This window comes from Psammomys obesus, unplaced genomic scaffold, assembly GCF_907164565.1.
Source record: "Psammomys obesus unplaced genomic scaffold, mPsaObe1.curated_primary_1811, whole genome shotgun sequence".
Taxonomy (NCBI): domain Eukaryota; kingdom Metazoa; phylum Chordata; class Mammalia; order Rodentia; family Muridae; genus Psammomys; species Psammomys obesus.
The window spans coordinates 2,051,030-2,066,281 of NW_026591450.1; the positions used below are offsets into that span (position 1 = coordinate 2,051,030).

At 39.1% G+C, this 15,252-nt stretch overlaps 1 protein-coding gene across 1 annotated transcript in view; it reads left to right on the top strand.

Moving 5' to 3' along the window:
• Nucleotides 1–362: 362 nt before the first annotated feature.
• The window catches only part of L3mbtl4 (L3MBTL histone methyl-lysine binding protein 4), a 344,610-nt gene continuing 329,720 nt past the window's right edge, over nt 363–15,252 (top strand). The window contains exons 1-2 of the mRNA XM_055610122.1: nt 363–407; nt 589–643. Coding sequence (XP_055466097.1) covers nt 363–407; nt 589–643 — 100 coding nt within the window. The remainder of the gene's footprint in view (nt 408–588; nt 644–15,252) is intronic.

A 15,252-nucleotide genomic window follows, 5' to 3' on the forward strand; every position in this document is an offset into this window, starting at 1 on the left:
CCACAAGGCTCTCAAGTCCAGGTGTGAAGGTTGCAGGGGCACCGTGTCTACCTTTATATCCAAGGCTGTCGAAGTGTGCTTTCTCTGTGCTTATCCCTTGGGAAAAGAAAACTCCTGGCATCCATGGGAAGGTACTGGCTCTGTGACTAACCCTTTGTTCCGTGGATGGTCACAGGTTTGCTACCTGTGAAACCTCAGTTTCCGGTGTTGAGGCAGTGTGACCACTAATATTGCCAACCTGACAGCGTAAGAAAACAAGCCTTGGGAATATGTTCAGACTGGTTACTTTGATTAGGTTAACGGAGGGAGGACCCAGCACCATTCTGTGCCCTTGGATATAGGATTGCGCAGAAAGAAGAAAGATGGCTGAGTGTGAGCATCCGCTGTTTGCCGACTCCTGGCAGTGGGTACGGCTTGGTCAGCTCTCCCAAGGTCCTGCTGTCATGACTTGCCTACAGTGATGGGCCAGAATAAACGCTTTCTTCACTAGTTGCTTTCAGCAGGGTATTTTAGCATGGCAACAGGGTAAGTGGTTAAAACAAGCAACTATAAATGAATAATATCTAAACCACATTTTCCCTGTTCCAGGGGCAAACTGAAGAAGAAAAGAAGCCCAGAGATGGTGCCACACCTTCAAGCCAAGGTGATTATCACTGTCTGGTGTAGTTTTTAGTACACAGTGAATGAGCTTTACATGAAAATTGTGTTAGATTGTTTTTGTTGATTTATGCCTCTTAGCTTAAATATAGAATAATATTATCTCCAGTCCACTCATGATCTTACATACTCTATATAGACTTTATCAATGCCATCTCATGTGTTTAGACATATAAAGGAATATAAGTCCACAATTTTCTTGTTCTGTATGTATTTGCTGTGAAGGAGGCCATTTCTGGGTTTGTAAACTTTCTCCATTAATGAATGCTAGAAGATGGCACTAAGTTTATTTCTATCTCCCTGTTTCTGTTTTTCTCAAGATTGTTCCAATCATTTGATATTTGTTCTTATTCACTTCAATGAAGCCGTGTGGAAGAGATGGGACATTTAATCCAGAACAAATATTCCTCATGGTTAATTCACACATCAGTAGACATTAGGTATTGACTTTTTTTTTGTTTTCCCCTGATTTTCAGATGCATTAAATTTAAATCAACAAATACAGTTTCTGTTTTCTGACTATTTCCATACACATAAGACAGTTTCTCTGAAAATTTCCATAAAATATATTTGAGTATCCAACAGGATTTTTTGCTGTTCTCTGGGAGGAAAGGAATATAAATGTGACAATGTGTTTTTTGGAAAATTCTAAAAATGCCACAAATATTTAGGTAAGTAAGGTAAATTTTATTTTATTTTTAAATAATAAATGCAACTAAAATATTTTGTATTTTAATATTTTGATTTTTAAAAGACTACTTACTATTGCTTAATTTTGGAGTACAATATCAAAAAACTATGAACTCAAAAGTATTTTTTTTAATTACAGTCAAATACTGTATGTTGCTTTAAATGAATATTCTTCTATTGCTGCCACCCCAGGCCTGTCTTGTTCTTTGCTGAAAAAGCAGAACAGGATGTGTACTTTGATAATTATGTAACTTGATGTTCGGATCCACTGGAATCTACTTCAGTTACACAACACTAAAATTTTAGAAATGAAATTGGCCTGCACATGGCCCAAACAGCAGGGTTATTTTCAACTTTTTTTTATTATTATTCTCAGAGATGGGGTGATATTTATTAAGTTGTCATTTCTCTCCTGGAGCTATATTTTCACAGTAATGTAAATTGAGTTTTTATTTTTAAATTTTGTGGTTGTATCAGTCACACTGGAAAAAGAAAAATGGGCTCAGATGAACAATTTAAAACTTTTTGGTTCCCCATGCTAAGGTTCTGTTTACCAGTTTCGTGCTTGCATTTTGACTACATGCAAAGATTTGCTTCTCTCTAATTGCTTTCCAGATTTTATGTAAAGTTAGCTTGTTTTGTTGTTCTCTGTTCTTCTCTGCTGTCCTCATTTTGTAGTGAATCATTTGTTCTCAAAATTTCTTGCTGTGCTTTACTCTGCCCCAAATGTGACATTACCGGTTGCTTCTGGAATCTAACTAAATGTTTAGAGGAAGAATTAGCTTTGCTTTGTGTATCTATATATTATTACTTGCTAAACATAATGAGATTATGGTCACCTGAAGTAAATAATGTACATTTTTACTATGGTTAATGGATTGGATGAGATAAATCACCTATTGTCATCTTATCATGGTATTTTAATGGAGATTTTCCGATCTACAGATTGTGGGGCAATCAAACTCTTTCTTAAGAATTGTTAAAAATTTGAAGAAACTTGGCCACTTATCTGGTATCTTAAAGATAACAACAAAACAAAATCAGAGTTGTGTATGTAGACCGTGTTCTGTATATATGCATATAAAATTGTAGTGCATATGAACACATAATACTTTGTAGACATTTTATATCCAATATGTTCTTTCTTGGCTATTTTTACAGCATAATTTGAGTGCCTAACCTGTGCCACTAACACTAAGCTAGCCTGTGCTATAGGCAAGGGAGCTTCAAGCAGCCGTTTGACTTTCTCAGAATCAATTTAACTAATTGGTGGTGAATGCAAGATGTGAAGCTTATACCCAACAGTTTGTAAGGCTGAGCAGGCTCTATGCATGCTTGTTCTTTGTTAGTATCTTTCTCGTCTATGTAGGAGTTAAGATAAAGGTGCAGAAAACTGAAATTTTGCTTAGATATGGGCTGGGGAAAACAGCTGCTGACAAAGGACTAATTGTGTCTTGTATGCTCATGTGTCCTCAGGGACAGGCTGAACTGGATCTTCCTTGAAATAGCCATTCCTTGAGATTTATGTTTTGGTTCTTTTGGAAACTCATTGGCTAAAGTCCTTCCTGGTGACTAAAAAAGTTAAATAACTCTCCATGTTCCCAAGAGAAGGCTTGTATCATCATGCATTTGTTAATATGCACTTGCCAATAAAAACTGTGTGTGAGAAAGTCAGAGAATTATTCTTGTTAGTAAGTGTGAAGCTTACACCTGTTTGTATGATTGATATCTCCACAATAAAAACACCCCATTTCTTTGTGCACACGAGTGATCTGGCTTTTTGTATCTTCAATGCATAAGTGTCTTTAAAAGGATTATTTGTTTGGTTGCATGTAGGGGCAGTGGGGATTTTATGAATGTAAAACCACGAATAAAGTAAATTGTAAAAAAAAATGGAGGTGTACACATATCCAAGTTAAGCTATATTTAACATAAAATAATAATAAATAAAATAGAAAACTGAAAAGATATCCTTTATACAGGATACAGTGAAGAACAGGCCCTTGATACATGAAGGAATTAGATAAAATTATCATATGTAGCATTTTCTCAGCCATCCCCAGGCAAAGTCTATAGAATATTCACTAAAGAGGAGATACAAGTGCCTAAAAAATTAATGCATTGAACATATGTTTCAATAGAAATACACATTTAAAAGTAGTGATGATATTTTTGTTTTACTACATTAGCAGGGGTTTTAAGCTTCTGCCTCCTCTCAGAATCCAATAAGGAAGTGGACTCTGGGCTCATGAGAGGAGTTCTCTCTGATGACCAAACATGTTAAATATTTTCTTTGACTTAGAAACTCTTTATTGAATTTATCCTAATGAAATAAACATGTGTGCTCCGTGTGTACTAAGCTTTATTGTTGTGGCACTGTTTATAACTACAAAAGCTGCAAAGGGCTGTTCAATGCATTTGGTTTATTGGGAAGACATTGTGGCTTGAATATATGTAGATAATTATGTCACTATGTCCTCTGGAAACGTTAAATTATCATAAGAAAAGCCGATGGTAACATTTAACATTTTAATAGTTACCTTTAGGTTGTTTGATTTTAAAAGTATATCTACACTAGTCACTTATGGTCAGAGCATATTGCTCCGTTAAGCCTACCCGCTTCTCTGAATTACCCAGAAAAGTGTAACTTTGTTTTCTTCTTTGTATCTCTTTCTTTTAATTATACTTTATTTACTTTGTATCCCCTCTAGTTCCCTCCTCAGTTCCCTCCCAATCCCTCTCTTCCTCCTCCTTCTCCACACACGCCCCTCCCCAAGTCCACTGGTGGGAGAGGGTTTCTTTTTCTTTCTTCTAATCCTAGTCTGTTAGGTCTCATCAGGAGTGGCTGCACTGTCTTCCTCTGTGGCCTGGTAAGGCTGCTCCTCCCTCAAGGGGAGGTGATCAAAGAGCAGGCCAATCAGTTCATGTCAGAAGCTGTATCTCTCTCTTTTTTTTTTTTTTTTTTTAGTGCTGGCCTAAGCCTGGCAATCTTCTTGGTTATACTTCGGGTTTCCTTATCATCTCTAAAGCTCTTTCTCCACCAGTCCTACCGCAGTGCTTGTCTGCCATGTGCCTAGTTTCTGACCTTCATCCAGTCAAAGGGCATGGCTTTCTCTCTTCCTCTTTTCCATTTAACTGCTCACATCACTGCCAAGATTTACACCCTGGCTGCCCTGTGGATTTTTTTTTTTTTCAAACTGTGGTTTGTTTTGGGTATTTTTTTTTTTTTTGGTTAAAAAACTTGTAATGAAATTTACATTAAGCTTTCTTCTGAGTCCATTCTTAATTCTTTTATCAATGATACTAATAATGCTGAGAAAGGAACCTACTTTCATGACAATATGGTTACACAAGTGGAGAGCCCTGAATTTTCCTGTAATATGTGGTGTAACCCCATACAGTTGCCACTTAGCGCCCCCTCTCTGCCCTGCGCTCCTGGGTCAGGATATAAGCCCTGAGCTTCTGCTCCTACCGTGATGATCACAGACCCGCCCTCTGACACTGTGAATTGAAATAAAATTTTCTTTTCTAAGTTGCCTTGGTGTCTTATCACAGCCAAAAACGTCAGTCAGCAAGATACATGGCATACCCTTTCTCCCAAGAAGGACTTAGAATAATTTCAAATTGTAGAAAAGCTGTAGCTGTGATATTACAGAAATAGACATATTCATTCTGGACCTCATTTGTTTTTTGTTGTAGTAACAGGTTATATGGTCATGGGACATTTTCCAGAACTCAGGAATTTTCCAAAACTCAGGAATTAATGCTACCATATCACTGTGCATTGAATTATAGAGTTTACTAATATAGAACCAGTGTTTTTTACTCATATACTTTTTAATTGCACGATTCGAAATACTAGTTTGCATCAGACGTTATAGCTTCCTTTGCTCTCTGTTTTCTAATCTCCCTCCCAGGCTGACGTACAGCCCGTGTTTCTTGGAGGGTATATTGTTTCTTTACCTGCCACCCACCGTGTCCTTTGACATCTCAGCACCACACTCAGCACACCAGCAAGCTCTTCCTGCTCAGCTCAACTCTCAGAGACTCGTTAGAGTTAGGTTGGTTGACTGGAGTCATTGATCTTCCAGATAATAGATGTTTTCATGTTCTTATTGTCCTTACTGTTTCACTTGTATATGTAGGCTGATCTGGTCCTCTTTTCCTAATATCCTTGCTGGCAGCCCCTCACTGAATAGCACCATCATGCGCCCGTAGTCAGATAGTCCCAGTTCCTCATCCAGTCATTTCTAATTCCAGCCTCAAACCGGTCACTTTTCAGTTCGTCCTGCCGCTTGAGGTTAAATAGGACCTCCCTAGTTTGCAGTAGTTCTGATTATTGAGAGCTATCATTCTGCCTTCTTGGGTATTTTTTCTATCCTATTGAAATCTCTCTCTCTCTCTCTCTCTCTCTCTGTGTGTGTGTGTGTGTGTGTGTGTGTGTGTGTATGTGTGTGTATGTATTTTGGGGGAGGTCAGCATACCTTAGGTCATTTGGCAGTGAAGTTTTTCAGCTGTATAATGTAACATAGCTCCCACTCAAGTTAGGTATATCTTTAAATGGCATGTAACAAGGTTCAGCCAGGTCAACAAAACTTCCCGTTTTGTAAACTGATGCAATAACTTGTTAGAGCTTCAGTGTTCACTAGCCAAATGTCCTGAAGAAAAAATCAGTGACTACAAGGGCTCTGCACTCACTTTTAAGGATTATTTTTGGTGTTGGTGGGTATTGCTCATTAAGAGATGCCAACAGCTTCAGACATGGACCCTTGACTATTATCATGGAGTTGTTCATTAGGGTCACTGGCTTTCTGCCTGGGCATAGTCATAAAACTGCTATTTTAAAGAATCAATGCATCAGTGAGTCTAAAATGTCAGCATCTTCTAAATTTAGTGAGAGACTAGTTCAGTATTGGTGATGCAATTTCTCACCATAATGGAAAGCAACACTATGAGAGGGGAGAATAAGTTGATATTTTTTATTCAACATTTACTAATTTAGATGGTGTTTACTATCCTTAAATAATCAATTAAATATTTAAATCTAAAAAAATTCACTGCGCCACTATGCTTACTGACAGATGAACTGGGGATTCCTCATGATTAATGAACTTTCCTTGGGTCCTGTAATAACTGAGAATTCACGTGCAGTTTACTGAAAGCACTGCTCTCTAATAAGTAATTTTGAGTAAATATTTTCACATCATTTGCCTGTCCTCACTAATGGCTTATAAATGAGCTAGTCTTTGAACCCATCTTGTTTAGCTTCCAGTCTTCTTTGTGGCCTTCTGCCAATTCTAGGTGAATTAATGGGGCTGTGGATGTGGACAGAAAGGCTAGAAACAGATACACTCTCCTCCTAGAGGCGTGATTCAGTGAATGCAACTGGGTAAAGTGATAGATCAGGCTCCAGACCAGCATTACTTCTAGAACAGACACTACAGGGTCTCTGAGGTGTGGGCAGGCGGCTTCAGAATCAGAACCCTACCTTTCCTCTTCAGGTCTTAGCTCTTCTTCCTGGAAGGCGTTGTTTGATTTGGATCCTCAACCAAAGGGTTTTTTACAGTGTTTTTGTTTTTGTGTTTTACAGTTTTTGTGTTCAGTATAATTGCTACTGAGATGGCAGTTGTGATATTGGAGATATTTTAATGCCCAGTTAGATCCAAACTGCTCATTTGAAAACCTAGGCTTATATGTGACAGGCTCCTTGCAAATGATTGTTTTTCATCCCTGTGTTCCCCAGTTTGGAATTCTGGATATTTCTCCATGGTTTAGATTCAGGTCATTTGTCTTTGAATGGCTATCCCAGAAGTGACTTTCTTTTTGTCCTCATGGCACCCCATTGGTTGGCATAGGGCTCTGCTTTGCTCCCTGTTTGACTATAACTCTGATTCTTGGCTAAGCATGTCTTGCCAGGTTCTACCACTATGAAAATAAAAGCCATCTTTCCTTTTGACTAAAGTCTAGAAAGGAGGCAACTCAAAATTGCAAATTTACTAGGTTTTACCAATTTTCCATTTACCTTTTTCCTTCTTTTACTCCTTTTTAAACTCAGGGGTCCTCATTCCATCCCAGCAATTTATGTCATTTTTTTCCTGCTCAAGTTGCTCCTGTTATAGTTTGATCAGTGGAGTCCTTTAAGCAGGTCTGCTGTCTTTTTGATAGATTTCTATTTTTTTTCCTCAATAACCAAAAGCCAGAGGAACCAGATATGTATATTTCTTGCTTTAGTAAAATTGATTGCTATTTCACTTCTTAAGCTCATAGCCTCATGTGTGCAGTAACTCATTTATAGAATCTTCTAGACTAGAATCACATTTTTCTGCTGATTTCTCTATGCCCGATTGAGTGCCACTGACATTCCTCTAAGACAGGATCTGATTCATGATTGTAATCTTGAAATACAATACAGAGCTATAGAAAACACTCAGAGGAGAATGTTTTAGGGAAGAAGGAGTACAAGGATGGCAGGAAGGAGGGAGGAGGAGGTAGAGAGCCACACAGAAAGAAACAGCTTGAATCTTGAATGTCCAGCCAGGTCTTTGTCTTCAGCCCAAGGTAAATGTTCTTTAACAGTATACATATTTTTAGTTATTATTTCTTCAGAATGATTCTTTCGATATTTGAAACCAAGCATAAACTGTGTGCCCAGAAGAGAACAGACAAGTCTTGTCACTTAATTGGCCCCACCACTTTCAATAAATCCCTTATCTTCTCAAGACTCCACCCTCTTTCTCAAGAATAGGAGAAAGAGATAATATCGTTTGGCCATGAAGTTGTCAGGATTAAATGGGAAAATGTTTACAATGTCTGGGCCTCTGGGAAAAATATTATATAAATGGGGTATCTTGTGAGCAGCTTAAGTGGGGAATTTATGTATTGTTTTTTAGTTACTGTTAGGCTGTTTCTGGAATGAGCATTCACATTTTGCTTTAGAGATCCCTAGAGGAGTAATTTTGAAGAGCATGAGCTGTGGAATTGACACTAGCCATGGTGTTCTCTTTAGTGTTTATAGACCAGGATCTCCTGCAGGGATGGAGGTGCTTGAAGTTTGGCAAATGCCTGTGTCCAGGGGCTGTGCAGCTGGAGCCCTGGGGACTATCTTGCCTCTCCCTTTCTTCCGAAATTTGGCAGACTGTCGAGGAAGGCCACTGCTTTTGATTAAGGAGATCTAAAGTCTGTATACTTTTCATCTTGCACTGCTTCAACTCTAGATATTGTCCCCCTCCTTGGTGTCCCAGCTGGCTCTGTCAGCCCTGACTTTGATATGACTTCATGCTGATGGCACAGTGCAGCTAGCTCTTTCTTCTCAGAATGTAAGTCAGATCCTGTGGACACCTCTACCCTTTCTTTGCTTAAAAAATTTCATCTCTTCCATTGCCTGCAGGTTGGGACAAGGGTAAAAATCCTAAGGCCTCAAATCCTCAGATCTGGCCTTCATTGGTTCCTCAGTCTTGCTGCCCATGGCCTGCCTGTATTCCCCTATGTTCTGGAAGTGCTCCCTTCATTTGAATCCTGGCCAAAGGGCCCCTGTACTTACTGTCCTTTCTTGTTGGAATGTCCTTCTCCACCCCCACTTCTTTCCACATTTGTCTTCTGCCTGCTTTAGAGACATGAATGCTGGAAGGTCTCAGCTTTGGTGCCGCTTGTTAGAGAAGCTCCCTTGATCTCCTTGCCCAGGCTGCCAGGGCCGTGTAGGCTGAAAGCCCATGATAAAGTTTGCCATCGCATACTGCGTTATTTAACCCCTCACTACATTTTTAAAGCCTGTAACAAGATTAGGATGGTTTCTACAGAGCTCGGTATAGAGTATGTCTTCTATGTTATTTGTTGTATTAACAACTACAGAGACCAGTCAGTAAAGCTGAACACTGAGGTGGAGTTTCAAGGACAGTGACTGTGTGTGCACATTGCCCTGGAGCTAATAAAAGGACTGCGGCTTTGCATATCATTTTTTTGCAGAGATGAAAATCGTCAGCAGTTGATGGGATAGATTTTCTCCGTTCCTGCAGTACAGATGGTGTCAGGAAGGCTGACAGAATCCAAAGAGGTTCGGGCAGAAAGGCTCTGTGTTTCATGTCAGTAGATTTAAGGAGTCCCTCATGGAGTTAATGCCCTGGGATCACACTGGAAAGCCAACACAGGGGTGGTATTTATGCAGAGACTGAGGACTTAAGGAATTTGTGAAGGGTCTGGGCCAGAAGCTATGGGGAGAAGAATTGAGGTCCAAGTACCTGGGGTCATCAAGTTCAGATTAGCTGTTGCACTCGTGAGTAAAGGCTTCTTTGTAGAGGAGCAGATATATCAGAAAGGAAGACCGAATAGACACCTTAGGACATAGAAGAAGGCTCATGGAGCAGGTTGGAAGAAGAGGGTCCCTAATGCTGTGCGTGTGGTGTGATACCCAGCTCTGAAATTCTGTTCCATTCTCTGCAGCTCATGCGCAGAGGGAGTCGGGGTTAGGGATTTTGAAGTAGAAACAGTTTTTCGTTTGTTTCTTTGTTTTTTGGGCTTTTTTTCCCAATAGAACTCAAACTATATAAAGCAGTGTTTGTAAAGGGTATTCCTCTGTAATTTTACTTTTGTCATATGTTGACAGGTATTCTACATAAAGTTCCTCATTTTCTTTGTATTCTTTATTACTTATAGTTGTGTTCATAGCACATAGGATTTGAGGAGAGCCATTTTTCTCCAATGGTTGTCAGATTGATTTATATAATAGCAACATGAGTTCAGTCATTCAGTCTATTTAAGTTGACGTGGAAGCTATATTTTACTAATGCTTTTTTTAAACATAAAGAATGCCTGAGATTTGAAACCAGTTTCTCAAATTAGTATACATTTGTGGCTTATCAGTGTAATTGGCCCGTGAAATCAGATATTTATGCCAGGGCTAACCTTGGGAGAAATCATGTCTTTCATCTTAAAGTGTTAGTTTTTTACTAGATGCATTCTGTCCCTGCAGATCTGTGACTACTCAACACTGTTTTGGAGAGTTATTCTCCTCAGTGCTGCATGCACAGAAATGATGAGATAGTGGAAGGTCCTTGACTACACGATCTATTATAAATTATTGTCTTGTCTGCCGTGAACGTTTGTTCAAACCAGAATGCAGCACCTACATGGGGTGGCTGTTATTCTAAGATAATTCAGTGTTCATGGATGCCTTCTTCCGAAAAGATAAATAGGATTATTTGGTTAATGTTCCTATTTCTTGAGCACTTAGAAATTTTGCAATGCTGCATTTGAACAGTGTATTAAATATCAGTGCATGTCATCTTGGCTCCTCAGCCAAGGTGGTGTTCTAATGCTGGCTTAGCCACCCGATTAGTGTCTCGACCAGTGCAAGCACTGTCTTAGTCTGTGATGCAGAGGAGGCTGAGGTTTATCTCGCAGTAGTGATGTCCAAGGGTGTCCCAGCCACATTCCTTCTGGCATCTGTGTTCCTTGGCTTGTGTCTCTTTCTCTAACTTCAAAGTTAGCAAGGTCCTATCTTTCAGACCCCTGTCTTTTAGCCATAATCTCTGAAGGTAGCCGGGGATGCTTCTTCATTTATGGACCTATAGGTCCCAATAGGTTTTCCCACATCTATTCTGCATTTCAAGGATCTGACCACATCTCCAAAGTTCTTTTATTTTGGTCATATAAAGTAACAGATATAATTTTTTTGGGGGGATAAGGATTTAGGCGTCTTTGAAGGGCATTATTCTGCCTATTACAAATTCTAAGCTGCAAAATTACTTGGGGAATCACACCATAGCATGTTTCTTTAGTATCCAGTGCAGGGTTTGGTCATTGGGTTTAACAGCTGTTGCATTTGCTTATCTTGTTAATATACTATTACAATCAAGTGTGGCCTCAGAAGGCCTCTCTCCTATTGTCTGCTGTGGGGAAAAGCCACAGCAGGTGACCAAGGTTGTGGAATTACTAGCTGCTTTGAATCTAATCTCCAGGAATTTGTAAAAAGATGCTTTAATGCTTATATATTAATTTTTAAAAATAGTGCTATTTTGCCCCTTTATAGTAAGGTGAAGTTGGTGTCCTTGAGGATTTCAAATTTCCCTTCACTAAGAGCAGCTAGTGTTTCACAAGGTTAGCAAACTATACTGCCAGGATATGATTTTGAAAGAATTTATTTTAAACAGTTTTAGTATCAAGAGGAAAAGTAATCTTGGAAAACATGTTAAGTATATTCATTAATTGAAGACTACCATGGAATATCAAAAATAGGAGAAAGTCTAAGTGTCAGATCAATGAAATTACTGAACATAATAACGGGAAAAATATATTTAACATACTATGTTAGATATTCCTAGGACACACAGAAGAAGTATGCATGCAATCACTTTATGAAAAGAACAGTCCTCTAATAAAGGTGACTGCTAGCTTGATGACTTACAGGGTATAATTCATGGGAGAACATTTTAATATGAGCCTCCTGATCATTGTGTAACTTCAGTGATGAGAGTTAGGTTTGCAGACTTTCCACGTATTTGCTAGCTGTCAAAGGTGAAATCAGTTAACAGGGGGAATCTGTTTGCAAATATGTTCCTCCTGATCAGCTTGAAACCTCTGCATATTTTGGAAAGACCTATATTATAAGTCCATTATCTGCCTGCAGAGATATTTAGGGGGTGCAGGCAGCAATCTTCACCAACCATTTCCCCACATCTGTCTTTCAAGTGCCACAGGCACCCATCTGATTTGACCTTTCAGTTGAGATGCCGATCCTTTCTCTTATTTATTTTTATTGTATGTGCATTGGTGTTTGGCCTGCATGTGTGAGGGCATTAGAGCCCCTGGGACAGGAGTTACAGACAGATGTGAGCTGCCATGGAGGTGTTGGCAATGGAACGCTAATCCTCTGCACGAGCAGCCCGTGCTCTTAACCACTGAGCCATTCCTCTAGACCCTTGTTTCTTCTGTTGTTTCTTTATTTTTCCCCAGCATGCTAATACCTCATTCTTTCCTCAGTTTTAAGTCTCAGCTTTTCTCTGCTTTCCACTTAAGATTTAGGATTTGCCTGAACTTTAGCAGTGATATGCTCACTTTCTATTTGGCAGTTTTCCTCGAGCGGCTTACGTTACCATCGTCATGTTCCTCTGGTTATTTCCACCTCCTTGCAGGAAGTGGGGTCCACCTGGTTACCTCTCACATGGATCGGTAACTTCTTTCCAAATATTCTTTCTCTCTGTGTTCTTGCCCACTTTAATTGCTGTTTCCCTTCTCTTAAGTCAGTAACCAGCAGGCAGTCTCCACATATTCTTAAGCTCACAACTAAATAAGAAGGTAAAATTGAATACTATGAGAAATTAGACTTGTAAATATAAGAAAGCATAATGCATGCATCTTGATAGAAACACATTGAAAACATGGAAGAGTGGATGGTTTCCTGTTAAACTAAAGAATTTCAAAATATATGCAAGAAAAAGATTCAGGAGATTCAGGTAGATCAGTAGAAGAGTCTAGGGTAAAGGCACATGGACTTATGCTTGAACAATTTTTTAAATTTTTATTTAATTTTATTTTTAATTACACTTTATTTACTTTGTATCCCCCCTCTAGTTTCCTCCCTCCTCCCCTCCCAATCCCTGCTTTCCTCCCCCTTCTCCACGAATGCCCCTCCCCAAATTCACTGGTAGAGGAGTGTTTCTTTTTCTTCCTTCTAGTCATAGTTTATCAGATCTCATCAGAAGTAGCTGTATTGTCTTCCTCTGTGGCCTGGTAAGGCTGCTCTCCCCTCAGGGGGAGGTGATCAAAGAGCAGGCCAATCAGTTCATGTCAGAAGCAGTTCCTGTTCCCATTACTATGGAACCCACTTGGACACTGAACTGCCATGGGCTACATCTGTGCAAGGGTTCTAGGTTTTCTCCATACATGGTACTTGGTTGGAGTACGAGTCTCAAGAAAGACCTCTGTGCTCAATTTTTTGGTTCTGTTGCTCTCCTTGTGGAGTTCCTGTCCTCTCCAGATCTAACTATTTCCCACTTCCTTCATAAGATTCCCTGCATTCTGCCCAAAGTTTGGCGTAAGTCTCATCATCTGCTTTGATAGTCTGCAGAGCAAAGCCTTTCAGAGGCCCTCTGTGGGAGGCTCCTAACTTGTTTCCTGGTTTCTTCTTCTTCTGATGTCCATCCTCTTTTCCTTTCAAGATGGGGATTGAACATTTTAGCCAGAGTCCTCCCTCTAGATTAGTTTCTTTAGATGTACAGATTTTGGTAGGTTTATCCTATATTATATGTCTATATGAGTGAGTATGTACCATGTGTGTCTTTCTGCTTCTGGGATAGCTCACTCAGGATGATCCTTTCCAGATCCCACCATTTACCTGCAAATTTCATGATTTCCTTATTTTTCATTGCTGAGTAATATTCAATTGTGTAGATGTACCACAATTTCTGTATCCATTCCTCAGTTGAGGGGCATCTGGGTTGTTTCCAGCTTCTGGCTATTACAAATAAAGCTGCTACAAATATGGTTGAGCAGATGGTCTTGTATACTTGAGACTCTTTTGGATATATGCCTAGGAGTGGTATGGCTGGATCTTGAGGAAGCACTATTCCTAGTTGTCTGAGAAAGCACTAGATTGATTTCCAGAGTGGTTGTACAAGTTTACATTCCCATTAGTAGTGGAGGAGGGTTCCCTTTCTCAACAACCTCTCCAGCATGTGTTGTCACTTGAGTTTTTGATCTTGGCCATTCTGATGGGTGTAAGGTGAAATCTCAGGGTCGTTTTGATTTGCATTTCCCTGATGGCTAATGAGGCTGAGCATTTCTTTTAAGTGTTTCTCTGGCATTCGATATTCCTCTATTGAGAGTTCTCTGTTTAGCTCTGTTCCCCATTTTTTAATTGGATTACTTGGTTTGTTGCTTTTCAGCTTCTGTAGTTATATATATATATATATATATATATATATATATATATATGGCCTTCTGTCAGAGAGAGGGTTGGTGAAGATTCTTTCACAATCTGTAGGTATTCATTTTGTTTTGATGACGGTGTCCTTTGCTTTACAGAAGCTTTTCAGTTTCATGAGGTCTCATTTATTGATTGTTGCTCTTAGAGCCTGTGCTGTTGGTATTCTGTTCAGGAAGTTGTCTCCTGTGCCAATGAGGTCAAGGTTCTTCCCCACTTTTTTTTTCTAACCAATTTAATGTGTCTGGTTTTATGTGAAAGTCTTTGATCTACTTGGACTTTAGTTTTGTGCAGGGTGATAAGTATGGATCTATTTGCATTTTTCTACATGTAGACATCCATTTAAACCAGCACCATTTGTTGAAGATGCTATCTTTTTCCATTGTATGGTTTCCATTTGTCAAAGTTCAGGTGTCCATAATTGTGTGGGTTTATTTCTGGGCCTTCTATTCAGTTCCACTGATCCACCATTCTGTTTCTATGTGAGTACCATGCAGTTTTTATTACTGTTGCTCTATAGTACAACTTAAGATCAGGGATTGGGATAACTCTAGAAGATCTTTTATTGTCAAGGATTGTTTTAGCAATTCTGGGTTTCTTGTTATTCCATATGAAGTTGAGAATTTTTCTTTCAAGGTCTGTAAAGAATTGTGTTGATAATTTGATAGAAATTTCATTGAATCTGTAGATTGCTTTTGGTAAGATGGCCATTTTTACTATGTTAATCATGCCAAGCCATGAGCAGGGAGATCTTTCCATCTTCTGATATCTTCTTCTAATTCTTTCTTCAGAGACTTGAAGTTTTTTTCATACAAGTCTTTGACTTGCTTGGTTAGGGTCACACCAAGGTACTTTATGTCATTTGTGGCTATTGTGAAGGGTGTTGTTTCCCTAATTTCTTTCTCAGCCCTTTTGTCTTTTGTATACAGGAGGGATACTGTTTTTGTTTTTTTTTGTTTTTTTTTTTTTTTTTTTTTTTTTTTTTTTTT